The sequence below is a fragment of the Arachis ipaensis genome, chromosome B08, assembly GCF_000816755.2.
Source record: "Arachis ipaensis cultivar K30076 chromosome B08, Araip1.1, whole genome shotgun sequence".
NCBI classification, from domain to species: domain Eukaryota; kingdom Viridiplantae; phylum Streptophyta; class Magnoliopsida; order Fabales; family Fabaceae; genus Arachis; species Arachis ipaensis.
Window position 1 is genome coordinate 81,248,089 of NC_029792.2, and position 21,763 is coordinate 81,269,851.

A 21,763-nucleotide genomic window follows, 5' to 3' on the forward strand; every position below is an offset into this window, starting at 1 on the left:
TAGTAACTAATAACAATAATTAACAAGAATTTATCCTATTTCATCATTTCCAATGTTGGAAGAAGGTGTAAGTTATCTTCCATGAGAGAAAGTCAAACAAGACTAGTTAATCTCAATCTAAAAATCTTAACCAACTTACTAATTGAATTAGCAAGAGATTAGAGTCAATGGAAATAATATTAACTAACAACTTTAGATCACCAACATGAGTTGGGTATTCATGACTCAAGATTACCTAATTACTCTTTCCAAGCCAAGAATGCTCAAAGTCTACTCTAAAGCCCAACCAAGCATTTTTTGTCAAACACTTGGAAGGCATAAAAGAAAAGCATAGTAAAAGTGCAAGAATAATAAGTCTACCAACTACCAATTTCAAGGAAAGTAAGATCACAACTCCAATCAACAATAAAAGAACATCAATCATCAAATTTTATTAGAAGAGATCCAAATCTAACATTAGCATTCATGAACATAAAAGAAGCATAAAAGTAAAATTAACAAAAGAACTAAGAAGAATGAAGGTGTAGAAGCAACAATTCATAAAGGAAACAAGAAAGAAACATGAAATTGGACCTAGATCTAAGAGAAATTAACCTAATCCTAACCTAATTCTAGAGAGAAGATGGAGCTTCTCTCTCTAGAAAACTAACTAAAGACTCATCATGACTAACTAAGTGCTCCCCCCTTGCTCAATCTTCAATTTTGCATCAAATACCCTCAGAAAAGAGTTGGATTTGGGCCTGGGCAGCTCAGAAATCACCCCCAGCGTTTTGCCTTTAAGTGAGTCACGTGCGAGCATCGGCGCATACACGTGGGTCACGCGTGCGCGTCGCTTGGAAATTTTCCTATCCACGCATATACGTCATGTGCGCGTACGCATCGCCATGCAACTTCACTTCCACGCGTGCATGTCTTCTGCGCGTGCGCGTGGGTTGATGTACTCCAAATCCTTATTTCCTCATGCATCCTCCACTTTGTATGCTTTTCTCTTCATTTCTTTCATCCCATACTTGCCTTATGAACCTGAAATCACTCAACAAACACATCAAGGCATCGAATAGAATTAAAGTGAATTCAAATCACCAATTTAAGGGCATAAAAAACATGTTTTTACGCTTAAGCATAATTTAAGGGAGAATTACAAAACCATGCTATTTCATTGAATAAATGAGGGAAAAGGTGATAAAATCCCCTAAAATAAGCACAAGATAAACCACAAAATTGGGGCTTATCATGGTGCCACTAGAAGTCACACAAACAATTCTGTTATCTATCCCATTTTCTGTGAAGGCAATAACAACAACAAAAATCCACCACACATTATGCAGGGCAAGCATAAAAACTATTTTAAAACTCATATTTCAAGAAAACAATTCAGTAATCAAACTTCAAAATAATCCATTAAGCAAACCAACTTAAAACAACCAATTCAGCATAATCAAATACAATTAGGATTCTTTGCAATTCCAAATAATCAAAAAAATCAGTAACAGTCACAGCTGATGAGGGAAAGACGATTCCACACAAACTCAACAGCAAGTGTACCGGGTCGCATCAAGTAGTAATAACTCACAAGAGTGAGGTCGATCCCACAGGGATTGATGGATTGAGCAACTTTAGTATGGTGATGAATTTAGTTAAGTGAATATTGGATGATTTTGGTGAAATTTGATTTACAAGAACTAAATTTCAAGTAAACTAAAGTACAGAATGAAAATTGGCAGAATCTTAAAGTGTAGAGGAGGTAAATTGCAGAAACTTAAAGTACAAGAAATTAAAAGAGCTGAAACTTAAATTGCAAGAAAAGTAAATAATTAAAACTTAAAGTGCAAGAAATTTAAATTGCAGAATCTAAATTACTGGGAAATTTAAATTGCATGAAGATTAAAGGGATTTGGGTATTGGGAATCAAAGCAGAACTGGAAAATGTAAATTGCAGTGAATTAGAGAACTCTTAGATGAAAAAATGCAGAAAATAGATCAATCAGGATTTTAATACCAAAACAGAAATGAAGAATTTGTAGAAGAAGATAAAACAGAAAGAAAACTTAGATCAATTCTAAAATCCTAAAAGAGAAATTGACAATTGCAGAAGAATAATGAAACAGAAAAGAAATTTCGATCTCAATTGCTCTCTTAACAAAACAGGAAGAAGAAATTGCAGAGAAAGTAAAAACAGAAAGAAGACTAAGATAAGATCTCCAATTCTTAAAGTTAGAAACAGGAAAAAATAAAAGAACACTCCAAGGTGAAGAGATTCAAAAGAATTCTCCAATCAGAGTTCCAAAACCAAAAGCAGAATACCAAAAATTACAGCAGAAGAAAGGAAATAAAAACAGAAGGAAAAACTCAGATCTAATCTCAATTCTAAAATTCTAAAATGAAAATTAAAAGAGAGCCCCCTATGAAATTAAATTCCTCTCTATTTATACACTTTCCAATTCTGGCATCCAGTACTGGGAATGGGCTTTTTGGTCTGTGAAGAAGTGGATTAAAATGGCACTTGGTTAATGCTTCCAGGGGAACGTTGCGTTCTCAAAGTGAGCGCAGCATTCATTCATCCATACGTGCGCGTCTCTGACACGTGCGCGTCCTTTTGCGCTTTTTGCTCACTGACGCGTACGCGTCACGTACGCGTGCGCGTCACCATCAGTCTTCAGCTCTTAACATGCTCACGCGTCCCTTTCTCACGTACGCGTTGATGATTGGATTTTTGACGGTTTAGAATTTCACTAATGAAGTCTCGTTGTAAAGTATAGTTTCTAAACCAAACAATAATCCCTTCATACAAAAGATTGTTTGTCACTAAAACAAACCCCTAAATTTATAAACCGAAGTATTGGAATCTTGGGTCGTTCTCCCTAGGAATTACAATAAAGTGTTCTTGTTATTGGTTACGAGTTATGTTTGGGGTTTTTGATAAGAGACATGAAAGATAAATGGCAAGGAAGTAAACTAATAGCTACAAAGGTCTTGGCAAGAGTTAGTGGTCAAGGATCTCTATCCCTATCACTAACCACAACATGAGAATTGGCAAGGATCAATCCCACTAAGTCATCCTCTAACTAATATAGTAAAGGAAAGTCAAGTGAGCTATATCAATCCAAGTCCATAAGTCCTAACTCTCCACTAATTGAATTAGTGAGGACTAGAGTCAATGGCTCCCAATCATCAATTACTTGGACATTAGCAACTCAAGAGTTCCTAAGTTACCTTCCCGAGCCAAGAGCATAAAATTCTACTCTAACATCCTTCCAGGCATGTCATCAAACACTTGGAAGGCACAAAAGAAAAATATAGTAAATTGACAACAAAAATAGAATCTAGCAATAATTATTGCAAGGAATTAATAACAACAATCAAAGAAAACAAGATCTACATGAATTACCTCAAATTGCATTAAGGAAAAATAGAATGAACAAAAGTAGATCCACAACAAAGTATAGGAAGTAGAAGAAATGATAACAAACAATAGAAGAATAATGAATGTAACAACAAAGAATTGAAGAGTAAAAGTAGATGAAAGCATGAATTAAAACCTAGATCTAAGAACTAAACCTAATCCTAGAGAAAAGTGAGAGCTTCTCTCTCTAAAACTAACTAAAACTAGATATAAAGTGTGTTGTAATGATGCATTCCCCTTCATTCCTTGGTCTATTTAGCTTTCCCCGCCAAAAACTCAGCTCCAAATGGGGCTAGAAACCCTCCAAAATTGCCAAGCACGTGTTTGACTAAAGGAATCACGTGCGACCTTTGGCGCGTACGCGCACAGCGCGCGTACGCATCCCTGGAGCATCTCGCAATCCGCGCATAGGTGCATAGTGCGCGTGCGTGCCCATGGGCTTTTCCAAATCTTTGGCTTTTCATGATTTCTCCACTTTGTATGCTTTCCTTCCACTCCTTTGATCCTTTCTTAGCCCTTTCCAATCTGAAATCACTAGCAAACACATAAAGGCATCTAGTGGAATCAAAGGAAGATAAAAATCATCTAATTAAAGGTCAAAAAAGCATATTTTCACATCTAAGCACAAATAAGGAGACAATCACAAAAATCATGCTATTTCATTGAATAAATGTGAGGAAAGGTTATCAAAATGCTCTAAATTTAACACAAGATAAACCCTAAAAAGGGGGTTTATCAACCTCCCCACACTTAAACCTTAGCATGTCCTCATGCTAAACCAAGAATGAAGTAAAAGGTATGACATTTATTCAATGCAACTAAACTATCTAAATGTAACTACCTACATGAATGCAAATGCTGGGTCAAAACAATTCAACTTCCAAGGAAACATTCATAAGCATAGGGCTAAAGCAATAGGAATCAAATCCAACCCACAATTGCATTGAATTATCAAAAGGATTTACAAACTTGCATGAATATCAATGATAGTGATGAATGCATGTAATTGAGCAATCGAACCCTCACCAGATGTGTATCCGCTCTATTCACTCAAGTGTTTAGGGGTTGATTCACTCAATTCTCCCCTAATCATGCTTTCCAAAATTTGTTCTTCATCTAACAATCAACAATCCTTCAATGCATGTATACAAATATCATGAGGTCTTTTCCATAAGGTTGTAATGGGGCTAGGGTCAAGGTAGGATCATATATGGATAAGTGGACTAGAATTTGAATCTTTGATGAGCTTAAACTTTCCCACCTAACCTATGTAATGACCTGTACAATTAAGTACTTACCTAACTATCCATCCTTCACTTTTCACATACTGATGCTTTTTCTTTTGATTTTTCCAACACTTATGCATTGACTCTTATTGAACTTCACTTTGGGGCATTTTATCCCCTTTTTCTTTCTTTCTTTTCTTCTTTTCTTTTTCTCTTTCCTTTTCTCATTTTTTTTCTTTCTTTCAAAACTATATACAAGAACACCAATGCATAAGGTCTATACATTTAATCAGTACATGAGTGTGCACCCAATTCCCAAATATACAATTATAAAGCACCCTTTTATCCGAACCAATGTTCCCAACCTCCCCAAACTTGAATATAAAACACTTTCATTAGCCTAAACTAATCAAAGATCCAAACAAGAGACTTTATTGTTTTCACTTTAGGCTTGTAATGTGCTAAAATAAAGAACAATCGGGTTAAGTGTAGACTCAAAATTGGTTAACAATGGAGAGTAAAAGGTAGGCTATTTGGGTAAGTAAGCTAATGAAATAATGGCCTCAATCATATAAATACATGAATACAAGGAATAATTGGACATAAAGAATTAAACAAATCAAGGATCACAATCATAGGAAAAGAACAATTTCACACAAGAAGAAAAATAAGTGGTTATAAGATGTAACCACACAATAGGCTCAAAAATCACAAAAGTATAGATCTATGCAAGTTCCACAAAAAATTTTCCAATCAATTGGGGTGGTACCCTATAGATAAATTCTTTTGGAGAGATCTCCTTGTTTTGACTAGGCTTATTCTAAATGCAAATGCAATGTTCTGATTGAGAAATTCTAAAATTCCCTAGTTTACCTTTTTTTTTCAATCAAAACAAATTCATTTATGCGCAAAGGGTTTAACTAGGTTTTCAACAATTCAAAATAATTTTCAAATCACAACCACAAGGCTAAAATGCAATATATACAATAAAAGTGTGCAACAACCAAAATAAAAGTATCCACAATAGCAAATATATACAATAATCCCAAAATAGTGCAAAATAAAGCAAAATATGATGAACTAAGTGATAGTGTCCGAAAATATTCACCAAATCCACCGACGGCTACGACGGTGACCTCCCCATACTTGAGATGAAGCATCGTCCTTGATGATAGTGATTGGGCTCATGGTGAGGGTCAACAGTCGTATCTGGCTCTGGCTGGGGCTCAGTCCGGGGCACTGGCACCTTGGGAGGCTGTTGAGTCTCGTGAGTAGCCTGCGTCTGTGGAGGGGCCTCCTACTGAATCGGCGAACCGGCTCCTCAACATGCTCCTCCTCGTGATTTGCCTCATGTTCCTCCTCATCGGAAGCGGGAGAGTCGGGAAGAGGGGGTAGCTCAATGCTCTGTGATACAAACACCTGGTCTAGGCGATCGAGACGTCGCATTATACGATGCTCGCTGCGCTCCATGAAGCGAAACAGGTGCTGTACTAGATGATATATTGGCTCCATGGTGGTAAAGGTGGTGCAACTGCTACTGAAGAAGAAGATGGTCCTGTCGCTACCGTGGAAGATGAAGATCTAGCTACCTCTACTGCTGCTCTAACTCGAGAGCAGCGCCTGGATGGGGGCTTCTCGTGCACCCACGTACCCCACAGAATAGTAACCTCCTTCTCGTCGTCGTCTAGGGGTGGTGGTGTCACGTCATCGTCCATCCATGGGGCACCGGCTAACTCAATCATCGTAGTGACCATGGTGGGAAATGGTGGGAGGCCATGGATGTGTGCTCACCACATGCATCGCCTGATCAATCAGGGGAAGTATACCTCCTTCCCCTCTATGAGGCCATGAAGTGTTTATTCTTCCCAAATCCCTATCAACAAACCCTATGCCCAATCCCTGAATACAGGCATTAATGGAGCGCCTCAGGTCGTTAGGAAGGGCTAGTTTCTTCTCAACGTTCAGCTTTGTCTTCTGATAGGTAGGAAAATGCAGCTCACAGTAGAGATTGGGAATCTGTATGTGTCAGTGGGCGGTAGCAGCTGATTCTGTTTATCCACTTCATTAAGTGGGTTCTTTGCATAGTTGGCATAAGGAGAGAGGGTGGAGGATTGAGATTTCTTCCTCTTCCTTGAGGTAGTAGCCTTTGCTTTTCCTTTATCAGCCATCCTGAAAGCAAATATGGCAGGATATAAACAACTAGGCAAATAGGGGCATGGAAAGCAAGGAATGACATATTTAACATGAAGTGAGTTAAAATGAAGAAAACTTGGAATACAAGCAACAGGAATTAGCACTCAACACGAAAGCCATAAACCAAGAATTCAAGCAAAATAAGCACAATGCTTGTTCACTAAGTTCAATGAGCCTCATACCCAAAAAGAATGGTTAGAGAGTTAGTGGAAAACTAAAAAGAGAAATTAGCATGTCAGGCAGGTTAAAAGTTAGAAAAACTGGTTTAATGGTTAAGGGTATGATGGTTATGTGCTTAATCACAACGAATCACAAGTATGGATGACAAGCATACTCACAAACATGAGGAGGAAGCAGTCATTGATATGAAATATAAGATTGCAAAAGAAGTAATTAATTGAAAGTAAGTCATCAATCAATGTCGCGGTCACTAAAATGCAATAATTGGTGAGAAAGTGTGGATTGCACACTAATGTAACCAAAAGCAAGTTGGAAAACAATATTAAGGTAAAATATTGCATTAGTGGAATAGACCAAGTATTGCAAATAAATGAACCATCTTCAAGAAAAATGCAAGTTGAAGTCAAATTGGAGCCTAATATAAGTCAAAAAAGGCATTTTATTTAACTTGACAAGTGAGAGCTCATGAAGGTTCGAATAGATGCATATCGCGGGAACCAAAAGAAATCTGAATTTTAAAAGTTGCAAGTTCAGTTTTAGGTGTTAATTTCGAAGAACAAACACTTTCTAGAAAATTAGGCAGCATTCCGGCAGTAATTCGGATGTTCTCGGATAGCAAATAGCAGCAAAAATCAGTTATCTGAATTCAACATATCAAACATGTAAAACAATCAAGGAATTCATATGACTTGGCAGCACTAAGCAAGCAAGACAGCTGTGAAATAGAACATATGAAACAGAGCACATCACGCATCATCCAGCATGTAACATTCAAACGAATAAACACAAACGGAGTACTTATCAGGCCTAGAATCATCTAACCACATCCTAACTACATAACCGCATTTATTTCTATCTAGCCTAATATGCAGAATTACTTAGCTATCTAACTAAAACTAACTAACAAAATTAATAAGAGACAGTAAAGAAAATAGAGCAGAGGCAGAGGCAGGGTGAAGTGGATAACCTGGAATGAGGTACAGAACAGAATAGAAATAGGGGAATGGAAGGAAGGGGCAGCAAGGTGGTGCCGCCAGTAGCGGCGGCTCACGGCAGTTGCGATGGTCGCGGCAGACAGAGGAGGTGGTGAGAGAAATGATACTGAGAGGGCGAGGGAGAAAGAAAGAGCGAGAGAAGAAGAGAGAGGGGGAGATGGAGGGGGTGGCGGCGACGGCGATGGTGTCGCCGGCGTGTTGGTGGCGGAGTGAGCTTTTATAGAGTGAGAAGGAGAAGAGAGAATGTTGGGAAGCGGGTGGGTGAGGTGCTCGACTGCGCTGTGTTCATCGCGTGGTTAGGGTTTAATTTATTTGAATCCACGCATGCGCGCATAGTGTGCGTCCGCATGGGTGGGAAAATGAGTGAGTGGTGCGGAAGCGTCAGGTGCGCTTTCGTGTAGATGAGGAATGTAGGCATGGGCGCAGATGCGTACAGTGCGCGTCCGTGTGGGGTGAGTTGGGCTGGAGGCTTAATGCTAGCCCAGAGCTGGCACAACTCTCGGGTCATTGGCCTGGAAACTGCTTCAGTAGATTGGCGCGCACGCGGCATGTGCGCGGGCGCGCGCATTGCAAAAATATGGATATTGACGCGGATGCGCGCAGTGCGCGCACGCGTACAAGCAGTTAATTAGAGAGCGCTACGCTCAACTAGTGGGTGGAAATCGGAATTCCAACACCTAAACTCACCGGCAAGTGTACCGGGTCGCATCAAGTAGTAATTACTCACATGAGTGAGGTCGATCCCACAGGAATTGATGGATTGAGCAATTTTAGTTAGGTGATGAATTTAGTCAAGCAAACAGTTGATGATTTGAGTGAATTGTGACCAACAGAAGCTAAATTGCATGAAAATAAAAGGGAGAGGGGAAATTGACAGAAAAGTAAAGTGCAGAAGAGTAAATTGCATGAAACTTAAATTGCAAGAAAGTAAAAGAGCCGAATCTTAAAGAGCAAGTAATGTAAATGACTGAAGCTTAGAGTGCAAGAAATGTAAAGGGATGTGGGAGCTAGGAGTTAGAATTTAACAAAGTGAATGTAAAGACAGATTTAGCAGAGAAGTAGAAGATGAACTAAGTTGCTGAAGATCTAAACAGAAAAGTAAAATTGCTTGAAGAACAAAACAGAAAGTAAACTTAGCTCAATTGCAAACCTAAAAGAGAAATTGAAGATTCAAGAGGAGCAATGAGATTAGAACAAGGATCTCAATCTCAATTACACCCTTGATCAAACAGAAAATAAATTACAGAAGAAATGTAAATGAAATAGCAAATAAAACTAAGATCCAATTCTTAGAACAATTGAGAAGAGAGGTAAAAGATGATTCTCAAACTTAGAATCAATGGAGCTCTTCAATCTCAATTCAAATTCTAAGAACAGATAGCAAGAGTTGCAGAAGAAATGAAAATGAAGGCAGAAAGCTAAATCCAATTCTAAATCCTTAGAATTATGCAGAAGTAAACAAAGATGAATTGCAGATCAAGGATTAAAATAGAATTCCTTCAATCTCAATCCAAAATTCAAAAACAGAAAATAGAAATTGCCAAAGTAAGAACAAGGAGGAAGAGAACTCAGCTCTCAATCCCAATTCCCAAATTCAAAATGAAAGCTAAAGTGAAAACTAAAATTCAGCTAAAAGGTAAAACAAAAAATGAAAGAACGTCCCCTCTTTAAATCAAACTAAGTCCTATTTATACACTTTCTCATTTTGATTTTAGAATTTGGAATGGGCATTTTAAGTTGGTGAAGAAATGGATCCCAAATTGGCTTTTGATTTAAAATTGGATCATGGGACACCTCCCAGGGGAGCGCTCAATGATTGCACCTAACGTAGCGCTCCCTTTGCTTTGTGCCTTGGCTCATTTGATGCGTGACAAGCATTCTTCATAGCGCTCAGTGAACTAATTTCACTTAGCGCTACAAGCCTTGGGTGGGGCTCCCCCTTCGAACCACGGTGGCTTCAATTTGAACCAATTTCCTCAGCAAAGTGGCGCTCAGTTGATGAAAGTAACGTAGCGCTTCATGCCTTGAGAAAATGCTCCCTCTTCGAGCCTTGGCCATTTCATTTTGGCCAATTTTCCTTGCACACTAGCGCTCCTTCCCTCCCTTGGTTCATGGGTTCGAATCCTGGCTCCTTCACTAGCAATTGTCGCATCATAATTTTCTTTGGAATGGAGCCCGATAAAGTTAACTAACTTAACTGAGCGCTATGCCTTTGCCTTGTTCCCTTGTGCGCTCAGTTACTTATTTCAACGAGCATCCTTGCCTTTGTGCACTTGGCTTTGGTTGCTTGGTCTCTAGTGCTCAAATAGAGAGCCCTACGCTCAGTTAGTGAGCGCCATGGCCTTGCCTTGGTTGGTGCGCCATGCTTTTGTTTCCTTAGGCCACGCTTTTCTTGTTTCTTTCTTTTCTTCACCTACAAGTAATTAAAAGAACCAATCAAAGCATCACCAAATTCACAAGGTTTATAAATCATTCAAAAACCAACTAATTCTAGCTTAAACCTCATGATTTAGTGTCAAATAATTAATGGTTGATTGAATTGACATAACCATGCAATTTCACTCCAAATTACTTACTTATAATGTAAGAAAGTGCATAAAACCTAATGAAACAAGTGAAAAATGCTTGAAAAGCTAGCATAAGATGACTTGTCATTACAACACCAAACTTAAACCTTGCTTGTCCCCAAGCAAGCACTAAACATAAGAGGAAATGAAATGAAACAGAGAAGTATGCATGTCCTTATTTAACAGATAATTGAACTTGGTTCATCGGATTTTATGCAGACAAATGTAGCTCATTTATTCCTTGCTGATAGATAAGAAATGTTTCCTCAAAGGTTCACTAGAGTTGCTGCTATAATTCCTTGCTCTTGCTTGATCCCTTGCTAGTTTTTTTCTTTCTTTCTTTTGCTTCAGAGAGCTTATTTATTAATGAAGGCTTGATGGCAAATGTTGCAGCAGCCCTTTTGGCTCAATTTTGCTCAACATTTCTCCACCACAAACACATGGCTCACAATTTCTTCCTAGGAGCATTGATGCCCAGCATCTCTTTGGATTACTAAATGCTTTGTAACTAGGTTGCTCTTGATAGTGGACTTTCAGTTGGCAATCCCAGATCAGTTGATCCAAGTGGCCAAGTTTTGAAATACTCCTCAGAACCTACTTGTCCAAGCATATCCTAGTATAAAAACACCACAGACATATGTCCTAGGGTCCAAGCTATTGATGTCTAGCCTTATTGTTTGTTTCTTTGCCAATTTTTGCTTTTCTTTTTCTTTTTTTTGTTTTGCTTCTTTCTCAATGGAATTTCATTAATAACAGACTTTATAGCAGCAAATTAATTCTCACTTCAAAGAACATATTATTATGCAGCTTTTGTTATTTGAACTAACCGTTAAATCTAACAAATACCACCACTGAATTCTCATTCTATTTCCCCAACATTAGACAATCACTTTTCTAAATCAAACATTTTTCTTTTATTTAAGCAGAAGGGAAACAAAACAAAATTCAAGCTAATGAGAAATGATTAGCACAATATGCAGGCTAGCATTCTTAGCAAACATCTCCACTTGCACTTAATTGAGCACTTCAGCAAGACATATAGGAATTTTTAGATTAAAAATGCTTCACAGCAACAAGGATTAAGTGTCAATACAACCTGTTGGGAGTGTCTCTCAGCTTTTCCTTCTGTCATCATTATTTCTATCTGTTGCTCCTCCTTTGGATGATGATGTAGATCCCTCTCGCAGATTGAATATTTTCCTGCATAATCCTTAGAAGTTGCTTGTTTCTCAAGCCCTTAGGCAACATAGTTAGTATGCAAGAATTATTTGTGAGCTTTTGAACTTACTTTGGTGTGTGAACACCAAACTTAGTCCTTTGCCAATGTTTTTCATGCATCAAATTAACCATATGTGAAACCCTTTTGTCTTTGCTGAAGGTTATAAAACTAAAAACTAGAAAACAGACACGGGTTAAGTAGTTTTCCTGATTGCTTGGAGCTAGCAACCCTTTATGCAGAAGGTGAAAATGTGTTTTTAAATGAGATTTTTGGTGGAACACCAAACTTAGCATCCTTCATTCTACCTTAAATTATTTTGGTGTGCACACCAAACTTAGCTCCTTGCAATACAGATAAGACTACTCAACTTATTTATTGAAATAGTTGGAAAAGAAAACTACCTCTAGTTGGGTTGCCTCCCAACAAGCGCTCTTTTAATGTCACTAGCTTGACATCCTTCCTTCTTTGATCATGGAAGCTGAAAATCATGTGGCCTTAGATTTTCTCTTCTCATTGTGAGCTTCCTTTCCTCTATCTCTTCTTGTAGAGCTTCTCTGTGGTGTTTTTCTTGGATAATGGCTTCTTTTTTTCATAGTCTTCTCACTTTCCTCTATGATTGCATTCCACTTCTCCCACTTTGTAGTTTTTCCGTTGTCTTTTGGGTTGTCTTCAGTGGCTCTGGGGAAGGTATTTGCTCTCTTCTCACTCAGTTCTGAAATGTATTTAGCCATTTCTCCCATTTATCTTTCAAGGTTTTTGAATGCTGCTTCTTGGTTTTTAATTTCTAGGGCTTGATTGTCCATGAGTTTCTCCACTATTATCTCTAGGTTAGAGATTCTTTGAGAGCATGAAGTTGGTCTTGATTGTGTGGAACGACATGGTTGATGGAAGTTGTTTTGGGAGAATTGTGGAGTGTATTGGGGTTGGAAGTATGTGGGTTGTGGTAGTGTGTAATGGGTGTTGTTAGTAGGGGTGTGGTTGTGCTTGTTTGTGATGCTGGGGCTGTTAAAATTGAGGTTCCTTGGTCCTTGATTTCGGTGCTCACCCCACTTCAAGTTTGAATGAGTCCTCCAGGATTGGTTGTGTGCATCACCATGAGAATTGTGTTGGAACGAACTTGAGGTGTTATTTGGAGATTGCACTTGCTCAGGACTTCGTTCCTCATAGTTGAATGCCCCAAAACCTTTTTCAGATTGATTCCATCCGTGTGAGGTTTGAGATTGGCTTCGGGCATTCACTACAGCAATTTGCAGCTCATTGAATTTCCTGGCCATTAGCTCCATTTGTTGCTGAAGTTGTTGGTGCATCTGCTTGTTTTGGGTTATGATTGCATTTGCTACTTCAAGTTCCATCACTCCCTTCTTTTGTGTGAATGGTTGCACTTATGCTTCCAGCCTACTGATTTTCTGAGGTGGGTTATTGTTGGCCACTCCTTCTAGTGAATTAGAGGGATTCTCTTCCATCTCTTGCTTCTCTTCTCAATCTTCAAAGTATCTCAAGATCAGAGGGTGTGAAGTCATTTCTTCTTCCTCCTGGCATAATTTCAGAAACACAAACTGAGCACTCTGTAGCTTGAGTGCAGTTAGGATTAGTAGAGACAAAGTCTCAAACAGTTAGTGTGCTTATAAAAAATAAAGAAAATCAAAGAAAAATTACTTAATCTAGACCACCACCTTACTTAATCCTTGTCAATCTAGATCAATCCCCAGCAACGGCGCCAAAAACTTGATGGGTTGAAATTGGAATTCCAACTCCTAAACTCACCAGCAAGTGTATCGGGTCGCATCAAGTAGTAATTACTCACATGAGTGAGGTCGATCCCACAGGGATTGATAGATTGAGAAACTTTAGTTAGGTGGTTAGTTTAGTCAAGCAAACAGTTGATGATTTGAGTGAAACTTGAATAGCAGAAGCTAAATTGCATGAAAATAAAAGGGAGAGGGGAAATTTTCAGAGAAGTAAAGGGTAGAAGAGTAAATTGCATGAAACTTAAATTGTAAGAAAGTAAAAGAGCTAAATCTTAAAGAGCAAGTAATGTAAATGACTGAAGCTTAGATTGCAAGAAATGTAAATAGCTGAAGCTTAGAGTGTAAGAAATGTAAATTGCTTGAATAGTAAAGGGATGTGGGAGCTGGGATTCAGAATTTAACAAAAGAATGTAAAGAGAGATTAAGCAGAGAAGTAGAAGATGAACTAAGTTGCTGAAGATCTAAACAGAAAAGTAAAATTTCTTGAAGAATAAAACAGAAAGTAAATTTAGCTCAATTGTGAAATTTAAATGAGAAAGTAAAGATCTCAGGGGATCAATGAGACTAGAAAGTAGATCTAGATCTCAATTCCTTCCTTGATCAAATAGAAAGCAATTTGCAAAAGAGAATGAAATTTAAAAACAGCAAAGAAGATTAAAACCCAATCCTTAGATCAATTGAGAGGAAGAGTGGAAGATGATTCTCAGAATTTGAATCAATGGAGCTCTTCAACCTCAATTCAAGATCCAAAACAGAAAAGCTAAAGTTGCAGAAGAAGAAAATTTAGAACAGCAAATGAGATTTGAATTACGCAAAAGAAGAACAAAGATGAATTTCAGATCAAGAATTGAAACAGAACTTCTTCAAACTCAATCCAAAATTCATAAATAGAAAGTAAGAATTGCAGAAGTAAAACAAAGAGAAAGAGAACTCAAATCCCAATCCCAATTCCCAAATTCAAACATGAAAACTAAAATTGAGCTAAAAGTAAAATTGAGCAAAAGGTAAAACTAAAAAATGAAATGAAGGTCCTCTCTAAATCAAACTAAGTCCTATTTATACACTTTCTAATTTTGGTTTTGAAATTTAGAGTGGGCTTTTTAAGTTGGTGAAGAATTGGATCCAAGTTAGTTTTTAATTGAAATTGAACCATGGAGCACCTTCCAGGGGAGTGCTCAGTTAAATGTAACAACGCAGCGCTCAATTCGCTTGGTCCCAGGCTCGAACCAACCTTCTTCATAGCGCTAAGTGAACTTAAATAACGTAGCGCTACTAGCTTTGGGTGGGACTCCCCCTTCGAACCATGGTGGCCTCAATTTGAACCAATTTCCTCAGCAAAGTGGTGCTCAGTTGATGAAAGTAATGTAGCGCTTCATGCCTTGAGGAAAGGCTCCCTCTTCGAGCCTTGGCCATTTCATTTTGGCCAATTTTCCTTGCACACTAGCGCTCAGTGAACGGAAAAAACGTAGTGCCCTTCCTTGCTTGTGTGCGCCTCCCTCCTTGCTAGCATGTGCCTGGTTCGAACCTTGCTAGCTTCATTTTGGACACTTTCCTTGCATACTAGCGCTCCTTCCCTCTCTTAGTTCATGGCTTCGAATCCTGGCTCCTTCACTAGCAATTGTTGCATATAATTTTTTTTGGAATGGAGTCCGATAAAGTTAACTAAGCTAAATGAGCGCTATGCCTTTGCCTTGTTCCCTTGGGCGCTCAGTTACTTGTCTTAACGCAGCATCCTTGCCTTTGTGCACTTGGCTTTGGTTGCTTGGTCTCTAGCCCTCAAATAGAGAGTGCTATGCTCAATTAGTGAGCGCTATGGCCTTGGCTTGGTTGGTGCGCCACGCTTTTGTTTCCTTAGGCCACGCTTTCCTTGTTTCTTTCTTTTCTTCACCTACAAGTAATTAAAACAACCAATCAAAGCATCATCAACTTCACAAGGTTTATAAATCATTCAAAAATCAGCTAATTCTAGCTTAAAGCTCATGATTTAGTGTCAAATAATTAATGGTTGATTGAGTTGACATAACCATTCAATTTCACTCCAAATTACTTACTTATAATGTAAGAAAATGCATAAAACCTAATGAAACAAGTGAAAAATGCTTGAAAAGCTAGTATAAGATGACTTGTCATCACAACACCAAACTTAAATCTTGCTTGTCCCCAAGCAAGCACTAAACATAAGAAGAAATGATATGAAACAGAGAAGCATACATGTCCTTATTTAGCAGATAATTGAACTTGGTTCATGAGATTTTATGCAGATAAATGTAGCTCATTTATTCCTTGCTGATAGATAAGAAATGTTTCCTCAAAGGTTCACTAGAGTTACTGCTATGATGCATTGCTTTTGATTGATCCCTTGCTTGCTTTTTCTTTCTTTCTTTTGCTTTAGAAAGCTTATTTATTAATGAAGGCTTGGTGGCAAATGTTGCAGCAGCCTTTTGGCTCAATTTTGCTCAACATTTCTTCATCACAGACACATGGCTCATAATTTCTTCCTAGGAACATTGATGCCCAGCATCTCTTTGGATAACTAAATATTTTGTAACTAGGTTGCTCTTGATAGTGGACTTTCAGTTGGCAATCCCAGATCAGTTGATCCAAGTGGCCAAGTTGTGAAATACTCCTCAGAACATACTTGTCCAAGCATATCCTAGTACAAAAATACCACAGGCATATTTCCTAGGGTCCAAGCTATTGGTTTCTAGCCTTATTGTTTGTTTCTTTGCCCATTCTTGGCTTTTCTCTTTCTTTTTCTTTCTTATTTGGTTTCATTCTCAAAGGGTATTCATTGATAACAAACTTTATAGCAGCAAACTAACTCACACTTCAAAGAACATTTTATTGTGCAGCATTTGTTCTTTAGCTAATCATTAAATCAAACAAGTACCACCACTGAATTCCATTCTAATTCCCCAACATTGGACAATCACTTTTCTAAATCAAACATTTTTTTTCTTTTATTTAAGCGGAAGGGGAACAAAACAAAATTTTAGCAAATGTGTTATGACAAGCATAATGCCGATCACTTGTAAGAAGCAAACTACTCAGAAGATGAAAGTGTAAAACATAAAGCATTTGGAGGCATCTCATGTTTCAGATATGCATCTCCTTTATTTAATTTTAAAAAGGAAACATGAAAGAAACTCTACCACCTCCTAGTTGTCATGCTCCTTGCCCCTTTTTGATTTTCCTTTCTTCTTCTTCCTCTTCTTGGTTGCATCTTAAGGTTCTTCAACAGGGCACCTTCTATCCCAGATAGGGTCTATAAGACCTGAGAGTCTAGCTTCCTCCAAGCCACGCCGCATGTGTGCTGTATGTTTCTGGGTTCTTGCTCTCTACTGGTTTACTAACTCTTGGCATTGTTCAAATGGCTTGATTTGTGGTTCCAATGCTGGCATGCTGTAGACCAAGTAATCCAACTTTGATTGGGTGTCTATATCATACTCCATTCTATCATAGTGCCTATGTTCTCCAATGGTATGATATATGTTCTTCCACTGATACAAATTTTGAGTGTATTCCCCATACTTGGCATGTCGCAAAGACAATCTATCATATGACTCTTGAAAATTTGTTGACTGTTCCCTTTGCCCCTCAAGAACTCTAGCTTGAAATTCCCTTTATTGTTCCAGCATCTGGAGTTGGAAATTATCTTGCTTGTCCATCATTTGTTGCTGTCAATATTGTTGTTGCTCTCGATCTTTCAGATACTCCTGTTGTTGCAAGTATAGCTCTTGTTGCCTTAAATACTACTCCTATGCTCTCATGTTTTGTTGAGATATTTCTTCAATAGCCCTTTGCAATTGGCTCATGTCTATAGCACCAGGAGCTTGTTCTTCCTCCACTTGTGGTCTTCTTCTTCTTCCTTGGGCTCTTCCTTCCTCTAGGTTGTCATCATCAGTGATACCTTCCATTAGTCTCCTAGTGATTCATCTTCCCCCTTTCACTTTCTTTGTATCTTCATCTTCAAAGAGCACTCCAGCCCTGTTGCACAGCCTCAGAATAGTGCTTGGGTGACCAAGCCTACTTGATTTACTTGTATTCTCAGCCATTTCCTGAATGCTGTCTGCTATGAGTTGTGAGAGGTTGGTTTCTCCTCCCTTTAAGATGCAATAAGTCAGGATAGCTCGCTGGATTGTGACTTCTGAGGTGTTTCCAGTAGGGAGTATGGACCTCCTCACCACCTCATACCACCCTTTGGCCTCAGGTATGAGGTCTATTCTTTTCAGGTGGCTTGGAGCTCCCTCTGAGTCCCTTTCCCAGTCTCTGTCTTCAAAACACAACCCATGTAGTATCTCATCAGGGTCATTCTCACCCTGCAATCTTTTCTCAAAGCTAAGCTCTCCATAGGTTATTACTCTCAACTGTAGGGCCCTCATGAATGATGGTGGACTAAAATCTACCTCAACACCTCTAACATAGCTCTTATAAGGGGGGTTGTCTTGTCATAACTGCACTGATGTCTGTTAAAGGTTCACACAAAAGTTTCCACCACCTTTCCGTGGTAATTCTTCTCATGACAGGATACTCTCCACCCCTCAATCTAAAGCCCATTTTTGGAATGACATGCTTTGACTCCATGAGCCTATGATACCTTGATTCATGGAATTGAGACTTGAATCTCTTCGTATCATAGGTTGATGGTTTGGTCACCATTGGCTCCTTGCCTTTCCTTCTTCTAGAGCTTGAAGAAGCCATGAATTAAATGGAAAGAAAAAAGAAGATAAGATGTAGGCATCGGTCTTGTTGGGAAAGGATATGGGAGGTAAGTTGATGTAGGATATTTTGTGTTATCTTTGGGCAGAAATGGGTTGATGTACCGTGTTTGGAGTGAGGGTGTAAGTGAAACAAAAGTAAATAGATGAGGAAGTCTTGTATGAGGGGAGAAAGGATATGCGAGCTATGAAGTGCTGTTGCAAATTTATAACCAAGGCATGAATCAAGAAAATATAAGAACAAGTGGGGGGGGGTTCGGTTAAGCTAGAATGAAGGGTGAAGATTGAGCAAAATATTGTGGGGAGCTTATAGCATGGACGGCTTGCATGCATAGTTGAAGGTTGACAATGATTGCTCCCCCATTGGATGCATATGGCTCGGTCTCTAAGAGTTCAAAGCATGCAGATTTTGTTTCCCAAGAGAGCACGCTTTTCTAAGCACATGTGACCCTCATTTTTCCTTTGTCATGACAGTGCTTGCTCCTTCTTCTTTGTCTTCTTCTTAATCTTCTTTGTCCTACAAAATTAAGTCAAAGCAATGGTAAGTATTGGAGTAAACTTTGGTATGGTGGTGTGGTGGTGAGTAACAAATAAAGATAATTCTACATGTTCCTTATTTAAATGACCAATCATGCTCCTTAGATTTTGAACAAAGATTTGGTGGACACCAAACTTGTTCTCTGTTAAGGGATCCATGTAAAACTCAATAAGTATTTGTCACAATTGGCACATTCATTATAAAGAACAATTTATTTCTTACTATGATACCATAATCAAAAAAAAAATTTTAAGCAATATATGATCCATCTATTCATAAATTTGGTACTATGAACAAAAATGATGTTTCTGAAATTCTCTGCATATGTAAACACCAAACTTAATGTTTGGCTATACACTCCATCAAAATGAGTAAGCATATATCCTAAGATAGCTTGAGAAGCTATTTTTGGAGTGCCTTCAGGCACACCAAACTTAGAAGTCTAGCATATGCTTCAAGACAATGTATACAATTATCAAATATACTCATGCAAACTCCAATTCATGCTAGAAGGACCATTGATTATTGAAATTGAAACCAAAGCAAAAATATTAAATCATGGGTTGCCTCCCATGGAGCGCTCTTTTATTGTCACTAGCTTGACATTGGACCCTCAATAGGGTGGTTGATGATTGTGACGTCTCAATTTGTCTCCTCTCACAGTAAGCTTCCTTCCAGTGCCTTGATGTTCAATCTTTGCATGCTCCAGTGAGAGTATCATGTTGATATTGTAGTAATCATTAGATTGTTGATTTGTCCCCAACTGCTGGTAAATTAGTTGTACTTTATCTCCCTATGAAAATCCTTCAGTTGGGATCTTTTTATTTTTCCACCCTTTTGGACTCTTTTTCTTGCTTTTCTTCCCCTTTTTTGGTGATTCTTCTCTTTTGGCAGTGGGTTGTGTTTTGAAATCTGTCTTCTTAGTGGCTAGCACCTCACTTCCTTCTTACTTTCTCTCATTATTCTTTAGAGTCTCATTCTCCTTTTGTCCTGCTTTGCTGCTTGTCTCTTGCTCTGGAAGAGAATTAATGAGTGTCTTGTTGGTTTCTTCCTTCCACTACAAGTCTTCTTTTCCAACCTCCATGCATTTTTCCTTTTCATCATTATGCTGTGCTTCTGGAAAGACATTTAGAGTAATACTTTCATCATGTACCCTTAGGGTCAACTCTCCTTATTCAACATCTATGATGGCCCTTGCTGTGGCCAAGAAGGGTCTTTCCAAGATAATAGAGTCACTTCCTTCTTCTCCTAGATCCAGGATCACAAAGTTAGCTGGGAATATGAATGTCTCTACTTGAACCAGGAGATTTTCAATCACTCCTCTGGGAGATACCAATGATTTTTCCACGAGCTCTAGTGACATTTCTGTGGGCTTTACTTCCTCTATGCATAGCCTTCTCATCATAGAATAGGGAATTAGATTTATGCTTTCTCCTAAGTCACATAGTGCCTTATCAATGGTTAGACTACCAATGGTACAAGGCAGGAAGAAGCTCCTAGGGTCCTTGAGCTTTGGTGGGAGGCCCCTTTGAATCACAGCACTGCATTCTTCAGTGAGCATAATAGTTTCCTTCTCATGCCAACTTCTCTTTTTGTTGATGAGCTCTTTCAAGAATTTTGCATATAGAGGCATATGCTCTAATGCTTCAGCAAGTGGGATATTAATCTCCAGCTTCTTGAAGACTTCAAGGAACTTGGGGAAGTGTTGATCCTTGGTTTCCTTGTTGAACCATTGAGGATATGGCATGGGAGGTGTGAAAGCCTTCTCCAACTGCTTCTGTCCTTGAGAGGGTCCCTCCATTACTTGCTTCCCTTCCCTTAAATTTTGTGGCTGGTCATCTTTCTCTTTAAGCTTCTCTTTGTCCTTCTTGCTTGCTGTCATTTCTTCCTTATTGTTAGCCTCCTCTTTCTCAGCTGGCTTCTTGTCATTCTCCTTCGACTTCTTATTGGCTTCAGTGTTATCCACCAAGATTCTACCACTTCTTAATTGGATGGCTTTGCATTCTTCTTTAGGATTTGGAATGGTATCACTTGGGAGTGAGCTTGTTGGCCTTTCAATCATTGCTTGCTTGGACAGTTGTCCAATTTGCCTCTCTAAGTTTCTCATTGAAGTCTCATGATTCTTGCTTGTTAGTTCTTGATGTTTCATCATCTTCTCCATTAGTATCTCCAGGTTTGAGATTCTTTGGGTGTCTTGTGGTATTTGTGGCTGGTTGTGGGGTGTAGATGGTGAATGATAGGTGTTTTGGTTAGTGGCTGGGTTATTGGGTGGATAATAGCTAGAATTTGGGTAGTTATTTTGGGGTTTTCTGTATGAATTATGGTTAGTATTTTGCTGATTGCTGTGGTTTGTGTAGGTTGTGTTTCTTGAGTTGTTTTGGGTTGAATTTTTCTGCCAGGGCTGTTGGTTTTGAGTATGGTTATCTCCCCATCTTAAATTTGGATGGTTCTTCCAAGAGGGGTTGTATGTATCTCCATGGAATTCATTCTGACTGGATCCTTGGTTGTGCATGTAGTTCACTTGTTCTTGCTGCTGATCTTCACAATTTTCCTCACTTTGTCCCCACCCAGTTGGTGGTTGATTGGTGACATTCACTGATGCAACTTGTAGGCTGTTAATCCTCTTAGCCATCTGCTCAAATTATTGCTGGATTTGCTGCTGCATCACCTTGTGTTGAGCTAGAATGGTGTCCACTCCTTCCAACTCCAATACTCCCTTTCTTTGAGCTGGTTAGCATTGTCTTTGATGAGTAAAAAAGTATTGATTATTTTCCACCATATCTATGAGGTTCTGGGCTTCCTCTGAAGTATTCATTAATTGCAATGAGCCTCCTGCTAAATGATCTAGTGCTTCTTGAGCCTTCAGTGTTAATCCTTCATAGAAGTTTTGAAGGATGTCCCATTCATTGAACATTTCAGGGGGACATTTTCTAATCAGGGCCTTGTATCTCTCCTATGCCTCATAGAGGGATTCTG

General features: G+C 38.7%; 1 protein-coding gene across 1 annotated transcript; it reads right to left on the reverse strand.

Moving 5' to 3' along the window:
* LOC107611164 (ABC transporter F family member 4-like) lies at positions 18,715-21,419 on the reverse strand. The gene is made up of 3 exons (XM_016313119.1): positions 21,281-21,419; positions 20,482-20,737; positions 18,715-18,766 (listed from the first exon to the last, which is right to left on the reverse strand). Exons 1-3 carry the CDS (start codon positions 21,417-21,419, stop codon positions 18,715-18,717), a joined length of 447 nt encoding a protein of 148 aa, XP_016168605.1.